Here is a 17,253-nt window from a genome sequence, read left to right as displayed (position 1 = left end):
GTCAACATATCACATGATCTACTTTCTGCAGCAGCCATATTGACTTCCGAAATCGGCAAAAGTGTAAGACAGCATTCTGTGTCTTTGACTTTGCTCAGATGTTTTGTCTCATTTTTAGGAGGCGGCAGGAGTAATAATAATTTGACGACAAGATGGCGTTAAAGAAAGTTAAGGGACATCTTGAGAGGGTCCTTGACAAAAACCTCCAGGATCTTGTACGAGGCATCAGAAACCACAAAGAGAACGAGGTGTGTTCGATTGATTCAATTGTTATTTCAATCCTTATATAGGTTTATTTATTCAATTTGTACGCCGTGTGAAATGACCTAACTTGACAGCCACCATTAAGGATTGTTTGCTCAACTTCCATATTTTACATGTGATGCAGTTGGTATGGCATAACAACAATAATTTTTCACATCCGCCCACTTCCATGTACATGCACTAGTACGACTCTCCCAACGCAATTCTAATACTTCGTTAATTATAAAGTGAGTCTAGTTTGTATCTCATTTGAAGCATTTTGCTTGGAATTTCTTGACAACTGTTCAGGCCTCATATAGTTTAGTTGTCACATCTTAAAATTACTAGTAAGGTGCTATAATCAATATTCCAGTCTAACAAAAACACATTATTTTTTACCATAGTGTCAGGTCCTAGTAGTTAAAAATTTAGTTTAAAGTTAAGAAAAATGGAGATCTTGCCAGATTGTTTATTTGCCATTAGCCCTCTACTTTTAATTTAAGATGAAATTTGCTGTGTCAATTTCACATTTGAACACTATCCGTCATGGCGAAAGAGGATGAATTGCAATGACTATCAAGCATGCTCATGTTTTTTAAGTTACTTTTTTACCGTTTAATGTGTTTGTGCAGGCTATTCAATACTAAGTAATACAACAGACACACTTCAACCCAAAAATGTAATAAATGAGGAACCACGAAGAAATAAAGTATGTACTTAATTGTCATCATGAATCTTTTCCTACATGAATGTAATTCCCATGAACTTGTCCCTCTACTGCAGCTACACTCAAGGTTAAGTGCCATGATGAGTGTTTTTTTTTTTTTTTTCACTAAACATTTTATGCAGTTACATCATGACTTGCAGTATGCATTTGACCAGCAGGTGTATTTTTCATATAGCAGGAAAGTTCACATAAAATTGTTATCGGATTAGGAATTATAAACAGTGAGTTGACTTTTTCATCGAAAGTAAAGCAAAACTAAACATGTATTGCAGAACCACATAACTGCATAACTAGAAATCTTTTTTTGAAACATTGCTTTTTTGGAAAATGTTTAATTGGAAAATGATCGCAAATCTGTCCATTCCCACAAACTCCTCATACCAGCTGTAGTTTACCAAGCACAGAGATGAAAATAAAAATCTGACAATACTCTTTATCCATTATTATTAAAATTAATGGAGTTTAGACAACGGCACTTACCATTGGGGGTTTTTAGATGCCCACATAGGAATAGTCATGATATCAAGTAATATTCCAAGCATCAAAAGCTCTCTGAATTTTCAAGATGAAAAAATTAGGGATGTGATTGATGCCATTTACCCCAAGGCCAACTTGTTCTCTATAGCCACAGTGATATGCTAGTAATTGTTGAATTATTTTCAGGCCAAGTACATTTCTCAGTGTTTAGATGAAATCAAGCAAGAATTGCGTCAAGACAACATAGCAATCAAAGCCAATGCAGTCAACAAATTGGCATACGTGAGTAGAATTGGCATACGGAGAATTTTTGAAATTGTTTTTGAAGATGTGTTGTTGACAACTTGAGCTTTTCATTTTGTTTGTGTTTAAATATGTGTCCTCATGCCCCGACCATAAATTGCTCATAATGATGTCAAATTTAGTGTGATGTGATTTCAACTTTCAGCTACAAATGATTGGATATGACATCAGCTGGGCTGCTTTTAATGTCATAGAAGTAATGAGTTCAACCAAATTTACATTCAAGGTAAGGGCATAAATTATAGTCTTCCTGACAAACATCATTGCGGTATTTTTTATCCATGTGGTTGTATACTTTCTGATAAACATTGTGGCATTTTTGTCTGCTTAATTTCATGCCCCTGAGAAATCAATGGTAGCTTGTGGATATTTCATAATGTCATTCAAGTCCACTTCCTGTGCCTTGGTTGAATTGAATGTTATCATGTTATCACTGAAAAAAAAAAAACTTCTATTTGATGAAGTAGTTTGCAGTTTAAATCTAATGTAATAATAAGGATTGTGATTTTCAAGGAAGTATAATAGATAGGTACTAGGTCAGAAATGATAGTGGTGTTATATGTCCACATTCAGATATTCAGTCACACATCCAGTATATTGTTCTGTTTGGTGATTCCAGAGGGTGGGATATCTAGCAGCTTCCCAGAGTTTCAATGAGGGCACTGATGTTCTCATGTTAACTACCAACATGATCAGGAAAGACTTGAGCTCCCAGCAGATGTATGATGCTGGAGTGGCTCTCAGTGGACTGTCATGTTTCATGACTCCTGACTTGGCAAGGGACTTAGCTAATGATATCATGACCTTGGTAGGAAGTTGTATTGATTATATATATATATATATATATATATATATATATATAATATTATTATAATTTTATTAGATTACATGCAATAGGTATGGTGTATTTATGAATGTAGTTGTACTATGCGCTCAGTACAACTTGTAACACAAATTGAAGCACTCAAAAATTGATTTGATAGAGATGTATGACATATTACTCTTTGGAAACAGCTAAACATTTATCATTAATTGGCAATGTTAAAATAACATTAAAGAATATCCCCCAACCTCCTTCTCAGTATTTAGGGAGGATAACATTAGTAACAGAGAGTAGCCATTTTGCTGTATTGCCTAAGCATGCAGAAATAAAGATAGAGAACCCCTGCAGCTTGCTCTGTTTCATTTGTGTAAGTAATGTACAAAGTGGTTATTTTTCTTCCAGTTGACTGCTACTAGGCCATACATAAGAAAAAAAGCAGTATTGATCACCTACAAAGTATTCCTCAAATTCCCAGAGGCTTTGAGGCCTGCATTTCCTAGGTTGAAAGAAAAACTAGAAGACCCAGATCCTGGTAATGTCTATTTGTACATTTATTTAGCTGTCTAGAATGTGGTTCAATAGAGAGTGGTTAAGCTGTAATTTGCTCTTGAGTGCAACTTGAAATCATTTTGTAATTTAGTTGTTATCATATGATTAACTATATACAGCCTCCATAATTGGTGATGTTTAAGTACTTGATTTTGTTAGATTGGATGATTATAGATATTTATTTTAAAAAAAGATACTGTAAAAAATGTGGTTCAGAAAAACTAAAGTGTTAACATTTCATATCTTCAGGAGTGCAATCTGCGGCTGTAAATGTGGTTTGTGAACTGGCCAGGAAGAACCCCAAGAACTATTTGTCTCTAGCTCCAGTGTTCTTTAAGCTCATGACAAGTTCAACAAATAATTGGATGCTCATCAAAATTATCAAATTGGTAAGGAAAATGTTATAATAGAATAAAAGAAAATTTATAGTAAAGATTATCAGTTAAGAGTAGCTGATTGTTATTGAGTACTAACTTCAACATATTTTCAGTTAGATTTATAAGCAATTTTCTGCAATTGTCTCAATATATGCCATTTTCATAAGCAGTTATGCCATTTTATTGAGTTTTTTCAGTATATCACTTGTTGAAATTGAATTCTGTCTCTGTTGTTGCTGATAGTTGAATTTTTTTTCCTAGTTTGGTGCTCTGACTCCATTAGAACCAAGGTTAGGTAAGAAGCTGATAGAGCCGTTGACCAATCTAATACACAGGTAAATAGAGCTGAACAGTTCAGTTTATTTTGAAATAATTATTGCATTAATTTGGATTTCTTTATTACTGTTTTTTTTTTTTGTGCAAACAAGTGTTGTTGTTTTTTATTTTGATAAGATTTTAAGGTAATAGATTTTGCAGCTGGGAAAAAGGGAAATTTTTAGTTCATTTTTCTAAATGTTTTTTCAGCACTTCTGCCATGTCACTGCTGTATGAATGCATCAACACAGTTATAGCAGGTAACTTATTTTTATTAGAAGTATTGATTAATAAATCTGATTCAGTGTTAATAGGAAATATTATAATGGTACAAATCTCTGAGATGCAGTAGTTTTATTGTCTTGATAAGAATGGATGTGAGAAACTAGAACAGAATGGTCTTGCATTGTTAATGTGTGTGCATCCAATAAAACCACTGAATGAATTCAATCTCAACTTGCATTTTAGCTTAATATATGCTCGATATTCATCTTCCATCTTCATAATTTGGTACAACTTAATGATGTTTATATTTATTGATTTTTAATTTTTTTGTAAATATCTAGTGTCTGCAGTGAATATATAGAAACTGGCATTTTGGTTGCTGACAATTTCACTTCTCAGTTTCTAAAGTAGATTCTTTCTTCGCTGGGGTTGTTGAACTAACGTGTCTCACTCCAGATCCTGAGTTTTATTAACCTGTTCTCCTGCATGGTTCAGTGTATCAGAATTTTTTGTTACCTTTTTTTCCTTCTTCAATGTTATTTCATGGCATTTTTATGCATGCTTTGCTTACATTTTTTTTTTCAAGTGCAGCCTAGCACCTTTTTTTCTGTTGTCAGTGTGCAAAGTTTGGTTCGACAGTATGGTTCCTTTGTGCTTATTAACCTAAGCTAAATATTTTGTTTCTCATAGGTAATGGGTGTGGGATTGGGCATAAACTGAGTGGTGCCTATCAACAACCATTCTGCCAGTTGGCAGGATACAATATTGAAAATGAAGAGACTGTTTTATTAAGATAAAAAAGAAAATACACCTAGATTTCCTTATCTTGAAATATGTGAAAGAGGATATCATCATAAAAAATAAACATTTACAGAATTAGAGTTATGAGAAAGTTTCAGTGAAATCAAGTCTTGATTGGTGAACAAATTTGTAACAAAAGACGTGCATGATCACTCTTTCAAAATTTCAAGTAACCAAATCAAAAAATTTTGTAGTAAGTCGGACTGTTTCTGATTATGATATATGTTTCCTGGCTGAGAAGCTCACTGCTGACACATTTTTTTTCTGCTCTTACTTACAGTCCTTATTTCTATATCTTCAGGCGTCCCCAATCATTCAGCATCTATTCAGGTACATGTCTCATGTTTTGATACTTTTCCCATTGTAGCACATTTAAACTTGATATGCAGGTCAATTAAGATGTTCATTAAGAACAGGTGTCCAGGTTTGTTTGTACAAGAGACATATTTGAGTAAGACAAAAACTATGTCCAAACTGAACTGCTGTAAATATTTTATATTATCTTGCTGGTGCTAAAATATTTGATATTTGTAAAATGAACAATGTTTATCTTTTAAGATGCATAAGCTTTTTTTACTGTGTTGTCATCAATTTATACTCTACTCTAAACTTTTGATTCCAGTTGTGTGTGCAGAAATTAAGGATTTTGATTGAAGATTCAGACCAGAATTGTAAGCTTAATTTTCAATTAATATTATTATGGTTCACATTAAAGCATTCAAGAAAGTACTTTAATCTCATAATCATTCACCTATTTGAGAGAGCCACCTCGGTGAACTGTCAGTAAAATGCCTTTTATGTTGTATGTTTTTCCACATATCCCTAGTGTTTTAATGAGTATAAGAAATTTAAAGTATTCTTCTGTTTGTTTTTTCAGTGAAATATTTGGGTTTGTTAGCAATGTCAAAGATCCTAAAAACACATCCAAAGAGTGTACAAAGTCACAAAGACTTGATATTGCAATGCTTGGATGACAAGGATGAATCCATTAGATTGAGGGCATTGGACCTATTGTATGGCATGGTAAGTCAATCACACCAACCATGTGTAAATATGAAATTTAAGCTGAACACATTTTTGTTTTTCTAAAGATGAAGTTAAATAATTAATCAGTGTTACTTTGGTGATCACCAAGTAGTATATTATTTTGGGAGTCTTCTTTCAGAAGTTGATGTGTTTGATATTTTGAATTCAAGGTTTCAAAGAAAAATTTGATGGAGATCGTGAAGAAGTTGATGATCCACATGGATAAGGCAGAGGGGTCAAACTATAGGGACGAACTGCTCGCCAAGATCATAGAAATATGCAGTCAGTCCAATTACCAGTATGTGACCAATTTTGAATGGTAAGTATTCTGGAAAATGGTTTTATATTTTCTTATAATGGAATATGTTTGAAAAATGATAGTGTTTCCAGTGGGTGAACTTCATAAATGTCCTGTTTGACACATAAAAAAAATGTAACACCATGTGGCATAAAATTAATTTTTTTCATCTTACAATACTTTCATGTTTCTAGGTATGTCAGTGTGCTTGTGGAACTTACTAGAATTGAGGGAACGAAGCACGGCAAAATGATTGCATCTCAGATGTTGGATGTAGCAATCAGGGTACAAGCCATTAGACCTTTCTCTGTGTCACAAATGGTGAGTATAATGTTTTATTTTCGTGGAAACACACCCATGGAAGCAGATACACAGAGGCAAGCAATTTTGGCAGATAGCTTCCTGTGTTGTCAAACTTCAATGTTTGATGACTTTGTCTTTTTTTAAAGGTACATACGAACCGAGCATCGGTGGAGCGTGGATTCCCAGTAATACATGTAAACCACTTCTACTAGATTCTTATATGACTCAAATAAATTTGACATGCCAAGGGATAAACTGAATAGATCACTCTATCAGCCATAAAAGACCTTTAGACTGCCCCTTTCTCTAAATTTATGGTTGTAAATTTAACCTACTTCCGTGACCTACTTTCCTGCCCCATTGACATACAGCTTAGAATGCCAGCAGAAAAATCTGTTCAAACATCATTTTCGAGTAAAATTAAACAATGCCTTTTGGTAATTCTCTTAGTTATACTACTTGAAACCATATGCTGGCATTTGGTTGGTTTTTATGACAAAAAATTGACTTTGTATGTATCTTTAAAGTTGCAAGAAAAGTATGGTCAGACGGTTTTCTGAGATCTTTCCTATCTTCTTTGGTCTTTGACTATGATATATTTCATGATATGTCAAACACGTCTAGTCCCCACAGAGTTGATCATGTGGATGATTTTCAGGCAATTCTTCTGGATAACTCCCACTTGTTAGCAGTGAACTCCCAGAGGAATGGAATCTGTGAGGTGCTGTATGCTGCTGCCTGGATCTGTGGAGAGTTCTCAGAGTAAGTAGTATTACACTGTTTCGATAGCAATACTTGATCAGAAATTTTAAGTGGTGATCAAATAACCTTTCCAAGGTGTGACACTTCATAATATTTCCTTTTACCAAAAATTACAACTACAAAGGATTTGTTTGTTAGGCGTATATTTCATGCTAATATTTTAATTTATATAATTCTGAACAGAAGTATAAAAAATTAAGCAGATGATTATGTTTTAATTTTAGGCCTTTATGGAATTCCGTGAAAAAGGACACTGCGCCCTAGCCTTTTTTTCACTTGTATGTGCAAATATTATCATATGTTTGGACTTTTTTGTTTTAAGGCATCTGAAGGATCCGAGGAGCACTCTTGAGGCCATGCTGAAGTCCAAGGCCACCCTCCTTCCTGGTCATATTCAGGGTGTGTTTGTGCAGAATTCCCTCAAGCTTTACTCCATACTGCTGACCAAGGCAGAGGAGGAGGATAATACTGACTTAGTCAAAGAACTGACACAGTTTATGTCAGAAAAACTGCCAATGTTTGTCCAAAGTGCTGATTTAGAAGTTCAAGAAAGGGTAAGCCACAAGGATATTGATTTTTCTTATTTGCTTATATCATAGGGTGTTTACATTGAAGGACTTGAATAATCAATGATTGTGTTGGTCATGTTGAAATAAATCTTTTGTTTTTCTATTCATGTATTCCCTTTGAGGAAGAATTGGGTTTTATCTTCAGTTACATTCTTTGCATGAAAATCAATGCTGTGGTTTGGTTTCTCAGGGAAGCAGTGCCCTCCAGCTTATGAAATATGTTTTGAAATTGGTGGAAAAAGATGTCAAGGTGGCAGAGGAAGTATCAGCTCTGTTTGCTGGAGAACTCAACCCTGTGGCCCCCAAAGCTCAGAAAAAGGTCCCGGTGCCAGAGGGGTAAATATATAAATATTTGTTTCAAAGAATGGAAATAATGAAAGAAGGTATTTTAGTAAAATTATTGGCTAATATAAGTAATGTCTCTGTCCTGATAAGGCAATGAGGTTGGAATAATTGCAACTAACCGAGTTACCCTTTCTGCAGTTAGTGTTCCACAAATGAACATTGAACTTTCACAATGGGTATATATGAAATGGAGCCAATAGTTTGAGTCCGTACGGGACATTGCAAATTTCCATACTTAGATATAGCTCCAACAACTGCCTTATTAGAATTTAATTCATCTTATGTTTTTACATTTTATATAAAAGATATCTAGAAGCAGAATAGTAAATGCAACTTGAGAATGTGCATTTTCTTTGTGATGTAGTTTTATTAAGCTAGACTTTGAGCCTCGTCTCAGATATATTTCAGAAAATTCTGTATTTCAGCCTTGACCTGGACAAATGGATTAATGACCCACCATCGGAGAGTAGTGAAGAAGAGGAATCCTCCTCAGCACTTTTTTCATCAACAACAGACACACACAGATCACTATATCAACCAGAAAAGAAGGTGCATGAGCCAACTGCTGAGGAATTAGCTCAGGTTAGTTATCATTTTTTTCAGTCCATGCTACATTTAAACCATAACTTTGAACTGGTTTCATGTTGTGAGTAGATTGTATCCATCCCTTTGCAATCTTGTTGCATCTACATTACTTCTAAATATTTTAAGTGACAATGTTTGAGTTGTAAAACTTATATATATATATATATATATATATATATATATATATATATATATATATATATTTTTTTTTTTTTTTTTTTTTTTTTAGATGAGAGAGCAAAGAAGGGCTGAACAGGAGAGTAACCCTAATTATCTCAAGGCCAGTGCAAGTTCTAAAGTGAGTAGAAATTCTACATTTTAAACAAATTAAAGACATTAGAACAGGTAATCTTTTGTGTGAACAATTGGTTTAGACTCTGAAGTCTTAAGTGAGTGTGAACTCCTTCAGTTAAGTAGCTGGGTCACATTGTACATGGGAGATATTTTATAGATATCATATGTAAAGCATTTTCTTTCGTGTTACAACCATTCAAATACAGTATTTCAGTTGGTATCCTTTTGTTTCCAGAAAACAGGCAATGAATATGCATCAAATGCAAATGACATTCCAGTGGCAGAGATTGACCTTTCTGTCCCACTCCACATACCAGGTAATGCCTTTGAGTCAGAAAACTGGCACTATCGCTCTCTATTGGTGCTAGCAATTCATAGGGAAAAGCATTTATGAATATGGGGATGGATTCTTGGCATTTACTTACTGATTTTGTGAAAAGAATTTTAAAGATAACAAAGTTGCATTCAAAGTATTGTTATACCTACTAGGCTTTAGTTGTCTGCTCTTAATGGGTCTAAAACTTCGTTTTATATCTTTGACCGATTTGTTCCCCTCTTCTTAGTTACTAAAGTGTGGCATTTTATTTGAAGAAAAGCATAGTTTAAAACTGTACTTGCCCATAATATTCAATACCCGCTCTAACTCCCATGGTGACTCTCCAGCAGGCATGTCCGCCACAGATAAGTACATGCAGCTACAGAGAGAACAAGAAAGAGCTATGTCTTCCAAGAAGGGCAAGAAGAAGAAGAAACATAAGAAGGGAAAGAAAGGCAAAGTGGAGTCAGAGGAAGAAGATGATAACATTCCTGTCATGCATGCTGTCAGTGCAGCATATGATATGCCAGAGGTATTTATTTATTAAAATTTTATTGATTCATTTATTTATTTATTTATTTTTAATCATGGGGGGGGGGGGTATTTTGAAGGTAAATGTTACTGAATGTGTACAAGATGTTATGCCGAATAATCATTTGAAAGCACACTGTCACTAAATTAGAACCATTTCTAATACATAATTGATAACAAGTTTCGCCTTCAAATATGGGATTTGATGTTAACTTACCACAATTGTTCTTATGTTCAGGGTGCTAGTGCATCTGAAGGAGAGGATGATGGTGGGAATCCTGATGACCCCCACAGGTTACTTGATATCAACTTAGATGTGTAAGTTTATCATCCACATTCAGTATTTTATTCGTATCCAACATGAGGTCAACTGGAGTAGGATTGTAACCAGTGTATTTTGAATGAATTTGAATTTGCATGAGTTGAGCTATGAAGTTAATGGCTAGTTGATGTAAGTGACCTGGTAAAATTTTGATATGAGAAATATGTTGTTTTTTAAATTGTAGACCACTTCAGCCAGGAGAAACTCTGCCAGTCAGAACTCACCATGTGGTGGGTACAAATGAACAGCCTGAGAAGGAGGAGAAACCAAAAAAGAAACACAAAAAAGACAGAGAAGGCAAGAAAGAGAAAAAATCTAAGGTTAGTGAAGTTTATCGTTGGTAGGGTTTGAAGTTGGTAGGGTTTGAAAAACTGCACTTTCTGTTTTTGTTAAATGAAACAGTTTTCAAACTTGATTATTGTTTTTTTTTACATTCAGAAAGAGAAAAAGAAGTCCAAATCTAAAGCTAAAGAAGAGGCAGAAGAACCTAATCTGCTAGGAGGAACCGAGGAAAGTGCAGCTGTGGCAGAACCAGTTCAATCTGCTACAGAAACTGTGGATGTCGATACTGCAGTGAAAGAAAATAAAGTAGGTATACAATAGATTTGATAGTGTAGAAATTTTGAGGGTCACCTAAACGTCACCTCTGTCAATTTCTAACTGAATCATTTGCTTTTTATATTTGAGTGAAAAAAGGTTAAGGTAGAATATGTAATCAAGAGTTGTGCCAGTTATTCACAGTTCCTTTATTTCAGGAGAAAACAATGACATATAAGTTTGGTACTTTGTACATTAATGAAAGACATGCTTCTGTTTCTTTCAGTCAGTATGTCCACACTAAATCACTCTTGTCCTGTTTCATTTATCTTCTCTTTCAAATACATATTTATATGTAAGTAAAATAGTAGTTGTAAAATGTATCAATTTTCAAAAAATGGACTATAGTTATATTTATGATGCTTTTTCAGTTTTTTTGCTGAACTAACTTACATTGAAAGTCATTATAATTTTGCTTTTCCATACTTATAGATGGAGGACTTGGATTTCTGGCTGTCTGGAAGTGATGCCAAACCAGCAGCAGAAGCAAAGCCAGAAGATCCAGAGAAACCAGTCGCCAAATCTGCTGCTGATGTAGTTTTAACTTCAGAGGATGAACAACCTGAGGAGGTGTGAACTTTTTTTTTTTCTAATATATATACTTTTTAATTTTCATCGCAAAAGGAAAAGTCAGAGAACACTAAACATTACGTTAACAAAAGGTCACATGATACTCAACATCACCATGCATGAACCAAATATACATACATACTGCCTGAATTTTTAATGATCATATTTTTAAAATTTGTTTAACTAACATTTTCCATTTTGTTCACAGTTTTTAAAAATATTTTCAGAAGCACAAGAAAAAGAAAGAGAAAAAACACAAAAAAGACAAAAAGAGCAAAAGCAAAAAGAAGCGCAGTGAATATTTGGAAACTGATGGTATTTCAACTCCTTCTAAAGAACAGAATGAACTAGTAGAAAATGGACCTGTGAATCCAAACCTTCCAACCATGTCAAAATACCAAGTACTTGCAGAGAATTCGCATGTCTCTCTGGTGAGTAACTGCTTATGTGATAAAAACTGCATTCTTTATATAGATTAAATGAAGGATAGGGTTTGTGAAAAGTGTACTAGGGTATAGTCAACATTCTTAATTGTCTTTCAAATATGGATTTTGAAAATAAGGACTTTTCATTGACAATGAAAAGACATTATGTTACATTCAATTGATTTTCTTTTGGTCTGATTGAATTATGACATTTTGTTTCAGACATATGAGACTCGTGCAAGTTCACAACAAGGTCATAATATCATTGCCTCCATCATTTTCACTAATCATACATCTAGTCAGATCAAAGATTTAGAATTTAATGTGATGGACTCTTTGAACACTAAACTAGTAAGAGCGGTGAGTATCAGTTTTTAATATCTCGGGAGCACTTTTCATGTATCTAAAACAATCAGTAAATGTTTTAAGTGCTTTTTACTGATCACTTTCACAGGCATGACCACTTGAAGCAATCAGAAGATGATATTATCATTTAGGCAACATATATAGAAAAATGTAATCCATGGGATAAGATGGGGAGGTCCTACAATTTTGTTTTATTGTATTCACATAGGCTATCTTAAGTGATTGTATTCCTACACATGTATCTAAACATTGCCTTGCTCTCTTGCAGCATGGTGCTTCCCAACATGACGCAGTTAAAGTTCCATTTGTACTGCTACCCAATGCACAAAATGAAGGGCAATTTGCTTTCACTGTAGAGCAAATCAACATGCCACAAAGATTAAGAGGAACATTAACATACATTGTCAAGGTATTTTTGCTGCATTTTTATCATTATTGAGTTAAGAGGTTATTGTAAGGAATATGATATATTTGTTTGTTTAGAAAAGGGGAGATGCAGTAGCAGGCACACACATATGGGGAAAACAAAATGCTGCACTGAAAAAGAAGCGTTTGATTGTTGAGGTGTCTTTTTATTTCAACGTTTTTCAGAATGATGATGGTGCAACTCATGATAAATTGGACTTCAAACTTCATTTGCCTTGCTCATCATACCTGGTTCCTGTATCTTGCAAAGGGTAAGCTTCTTTAAAAGATTTTTTTCAGGGATGCTAAGTCAGTAGACCTTACATAGCAAAAAAAAAAAAATCCTTAAATTTTCAGTAATTTTTTTCGTATTCTGAAACTGTTATTTTTATCACCACAAATGGAATTAACCTGTGTTCTTCATCTTCATTTTGGAAGTGACTCAAAAAGTTAGGAAGTGAGAACTTTAAAAACACCGTTTTCATTGTAATTTTGTGAATGACTTTAGATGTGGTATACCTTGATGATTATGGAAAGGTGTTGAAATTTTGAGGAATATTAAAGTTTTGCTAAACAGAGGTCTAATGCTCATTTTGTACACGTCTACTACTTCCATAATGATTAATAAAAAAATATTTCTGCAAGACAGGATGTTTGATTTGTATTTTTCATTTCAAAGTGTAATACGATTTCAATTTTTCCAGGGATGCTTTTGCAGAAATGTTGGGTAGTGGAAACTTGAATGAAAAAAGCTCAGTTACTTTCAACACAAGTGATAGTGAATTTTCCATTATTTTGGCAAAAATTTGCTTCTATACACACTTTTCAAGTAAGTGTCTTGAAAAGGGAATTTTTCCATTATTCTAGCAGACAGTTGTTTCAATACACAATTTTCAAGATAATTTTTAATTATGGCAAAAATTTGCTCTGGCAGACACCTTTCAAATTAGTGCCTTGAAAATAGATGAAGTTAACACCTGAATGTAGAAAACTATTGTGGTCATCATTTTAATGGGTGTATAATCTGCCATATAAGATACCTGTTTTTTTAATGTGATGTTATTTAATTTTCAGTTGTTGAGCAAGTAGACAACACTGCATCACTGTTTAGTAAATCAATTCAGGGACACGATATATGCCTTCTTGTAAAGCAGTTGGTAAGTACACTTATATATATATATATATATATATATATATATTGTAAATATCTATGAAGAGTTTTCTTTAAATATAGGTCATGCTCTGTCATGAGTTGCAGAAAACCTGCTCTCAATATCATGTTTCTGAAGCAACTGTAATCTTAACAGGTTTCCTCCAAACTGTTGTCGCAAGCCAATGGCTCGTGGAATATGTTATTATTTAATGTTCACAGTTCAAGATATTAACTATTTAGACCATTATTTTTTGACATTTTCTAGGCAAATAAAGGGATTAGCATAGATGGCAAGACCACAGACTCCACGCTGTTGTCTAATGTTACGGAGGAAATAAAAACTGTTCTGACTAAGGAAGAGAAAAGCTAGAATATGTTTCCCATCACTAATTGTGAAAGAGAGCCATGGTGCAATATAAAAGAAAGGGGTTGTTTGGAATAACCTAGCTTTAAAACACTACATGGTGAAGGTTGTGTTGAGTCCCATTGCTTATAACTTAAACACACTTACACGGAGAGGAAGTTTCACACACCTTTTTATTTCCAAGAACAACTCTCAGCCAACAATGTTTGCACAAACTAGAGACATTGTTGGGCACATTGATAAAGGAGTCAAATTTGTTGTATTAATAGCAAAGTTCACGGTTCCTATGTAAAACCATATACACGTCATGGAAATGGTAATTTTCACTAGAGGGTGTAATAATGTGGGCGTTTGGCATGAATACAAACCTGTGATCATGATATTTTCTTCTTTAGTGGACTAGCAATCATGTATGTCACAAGATTCTCCAGACAACAAACGTGTAAAAGTAAAGGTAAATTATTTTCACTGTAGCATTACGTCCACTACAACATAAAACATTCTGGGGCAGTTTTTTTTTTAAGGTCATATTTCAGTGACTATTAGGTTGCCATAAGCCACTTAATGCCAATAGCGCCATGTGATGATAACTATCAAAAAGTTTGCAAGAATATTTTGCAATTTATTTGTTGTTTCTTGTTAGTTTTTGTGGAAACACTGATTGTTCATTGAAGAATAAATGATGATAAACAAAAATTAAAGTATTAAGAATATTCTTGGGGGCTCAAGTGCTGTACCAGTATCACTGTAAGAAATTGAAGAGCTCAAGAACAATGAACATGTGTAACAAACAAGAACTGAAATTAGTACAATATTTTATTTCTAAAAAAGGTAAGGGTTAAAATAAGATTTAACAAAAATTGTAAGGCTGCTACTTAAATAAGATCAATTAAATAAAAATATTTTCAAACTTCATGAATTTTGTATCTTTGTTTTTTCACCTATCCCAGCTCATTAAATTTAACTGGAGCAATATATGCTTCTCTAAACAATCTTAAATGCATGAGAAATGGGCTAAAATTTTATGATTTAAGGCTGTTTTACAAAACTAGCATTATGACTTCTTGTTTGCATGGACACTAACCAAAGATTCTGTACTTTGAGTGAACATTCAATTAGTTCAGAAATTTGAAATTATTAATCAGAGCCACCATGTTAAACTTAACACAGAATACATCATAACATGAAAGGTACTGCAAACCCTGTTTTAACTGACCTAAAATGATACTGCTAATCTAAGCATTCCTAACAACAAGTTCAACATTTACAAATATAAATGGAATGGTACAATTCATTAGTCCATTTACCTTTCCAGATATTACCTGCATGTGTGGTTCACCCATTTCCAATGGTCATGTGTGCATACTTCCGTTAGCGCCAAAAGCCACGAATGCTTGACAAGAAATGGCAGCGCACATATCTAGACCAGAATGCAACACTCATACTAAACATAGTTGGTGCATGCACATCATTATCTGTGGAAAGGTGAATTGTAAAGGTACAACTTTGCCTGTTGGAAAACGTGAAAAACTAATTACAAAACTCAGGAGAGCAAAAACTTCACTTGTAGAAAAAAAAAACAGTAAAATTCATATTGTGTCACCACACAGAAAGAGCATTCTGACATTTTCTTGGTCTTCCAAGGAAAGTTGATATTTTCCTGATCTTTCAAGGAAAGTAAACAATGCAGGTGCATCAGGTTTTATGGCATAAATACTTAAAAACCCACAATGTACTTTCAAAGAAAAAAAACAAACCCTATATCAATATTAGGCTCATGATCTTGCAATCAACTCTGTGCTGTTCTTTCAAAAATGGAAAAATGATAAAAACTGCAAGTGCTATTTTTTACCAAATCAGAATAGATCACCTGAAAAGTTTTCCTTTCCATCCCTTTATTTCCTAATTTCAACAGTGTCCTTGTTGAATTGTATTATTGCACAAAGTTCTCCAAAATATAAATAATGTGCTACTTCACTAATGGCCGTGTTTTATCTTCATCTTGACATGCTTGTGATTTGTATTTTTGTACTTCATCCATGTACTGTGCCCAAGCATTTTTCTTCACTTCACCTTTCTCAGCCTGGAAATGAAAAACATTTTACAAGTATTTTTAACATTGCATTACAGAATTCTAATTATATTTGTAGCAAACACCAATTTTCATTAAAATAACTGTTTAAATCAATTTTTGTTCTATGTAAACCCCTACTGAAACTTGAGAATATAAATTTTATTCAAACTTACCTTATCTTCCGACTTTTTCTTTTTCACAACTCCTGTCTTTAAAACAGGAGCAGCCCCTCTTCTTTTTCCAACCTGGGAAACAAAGGACTAACACATTAAATGTGTGCTTCCTCTTTGTCTTTTGAACCCAGTATTTCTCATCTCATACACCACCCTTAGCTGTATTTAAAGTGTGCCCATGCTTGTGTTGTTCAATATTTTAATGTAAAACTGTGCACAACTGTGTATTTTATGACAACTGTCTGTACTTAAATTAAAATAATACCTGTATGCAGCAAACTGAAACTTTTTCATTTTGACTGTTAAGTTGCAAAATTACCACCAAAATGCACATACATTTGTTGCCTTTTCAATGCATTATATTCCCTAGCTCGTACCCCCAAATGATAAATACAAGTTTGAAAACTAAATAAAAATGTAACCTAGCAGTTATACACACAAACTGGAATTCTATCTATCTTAAATAAAAGCAACGATACCCAAACGCGTTCATATACAAAGAAGTTGTAAGCCAAGGTTCGGTGCGGTATTTGAGTCCTACAAACTAATGCTTAAACACACTAATTGATGTCAAATACAACAGATGCAAGATTCCCTTACAAAGGGTAAAGTTTTCTTGGGTTTGGGAACTGCTGCATCATCTTTTTTATCGTTAAGTCCAACAGTCACAGAATGAGAATTTTGATCGTGAGTTGACGACGAGCTGTGCTGCGTCAAGTCCTCTGTCTTCTTTCTCTCCTCTTCCATTTTCTTCTTGAACATTTCCAGGAAACTCCCGTCATTTGAAAATTTGTTTTGAGTCTTTGATGCGTTGATATTTAAAAGACTTTCACAATCTGTCCCGTCCCTCGTCCGTTTGTCAGCCATGTTCAGAGATCTTTGCCTTGATATTGGATTTTGCATTAAATTTAACCTTGACCTCAGTTCCGCGCATG

At 33.9% G+C, this 17,253-nt stretch overlaps 2 protein-coding genes across 4 annotated transcripts; one reads left to right on the top strand and one right to left on the bottom strand.

Moving 5' to 3' along the window:
* Window positions 1-3: 3 nt before the first annotated feature.
* LOC106158526 (AP-3 complex subunit delta-1-like) lies at window positions 4-14,986 on the top strand. Of its 3 annotated transcripts, none has more exons than XM_086998826.1 (31): window positions 4-248; window positions 1,634-1,729; window positions 1,896-1,976; window positions 2,370-2,558; window positions 2,976-3,105; window positions 3,372-3,511; window positions 3,761-3,834; window positions 4,025-4,074; window positions 5,142-5,170; window positions 5,463-5,511; window positions 5,718-5,863; window positions 6,037-6,185; window positions 6,359-6,485; window positions 7,126-7,229; window positions 7,552-7,783; window positions 7,989-8,134; window positions 8,569-8,725; window positions 8,958-9,026; window positions 9,258-9,339; window positions 9,686-9,870; window positions 10,108-10,187; window positions 10,376-10,511; window positions 10,630-10,779; window positions 11,221-11,358; window positions 11,586-11,789; window positions 12,006-12,143; window positions 12,418-12,558; window positions 12,741-12,826; window positions 13,259-13,383; window positions 13,629-13,711; window positions 13,973-14,986. In XM_086998826.1, exons 1-31 carry the CDS (start codon window positions 153-155, stop codon window positions 14,075-14,077), a joined length of 3,717 nt encoding a protein of 1,238 aa, XP_086854952.1. In that variant the 5' UTR covers window positions 4-152; the 3' UTR covers window positions 14,078-14,986. The 3 variants fall into 3 exon arrangements, with proteins under 3 accessions (XP_086854952.1, XP_086854947.1, XP_086854943.1); XM_086998821.1 differs by having other exon boundaries at window positions 5,121-5,170; window positions 9,689-9,870; XM_086998817.1 differs by having other exon boundaries at window positions 5,121-5,170.
* LOC106158530 (telomerase RNA component-interacting RNase) lies at window positions 14,870-17,234 on the bottom strand. The gene is made up of 3 exons (XM_013534565.3): window positions 16,919-17,234; window positions 16,319-16,390; window positions 14,870-16,154 (listed from the first exon to the last, which is right to left on the bottom strand). Exons 1-3 carry the CDS (start codon window positions 17,219-17,221, stop codon window positions 16,041-16,043), a joined length of 489 nt encoding a protein of 162 aa, XP_013390019.2. The 5' UTR covers window positions 17,222-17,234; the 3' UTR covers window positions 14,870-16,040.
* Between the last annotated feature and the right edge of the window lie 19 nt (window positions 17,235-17,253).

The sequence above is a fragment of the Lingula anatina genome, chromosome 1, assembly GCF_051362555.1.
Source record: "Lingula anatina isolate TDL-2025a chromosome 1, LinAna3.0, whole genome shotgun sequence".
NCBI classification, from domain to species: domain Eukaryota; kingdom Metazoa; phylum Brachiopoda; class Lingulata; order Lingulida; family Lingulidae; genus Lingula; species Lingula anatina.
Note: the sequence above shows the minus strand (reverse complement) of the source record. Positions and strands in the feature narration are given on the sequence as shown.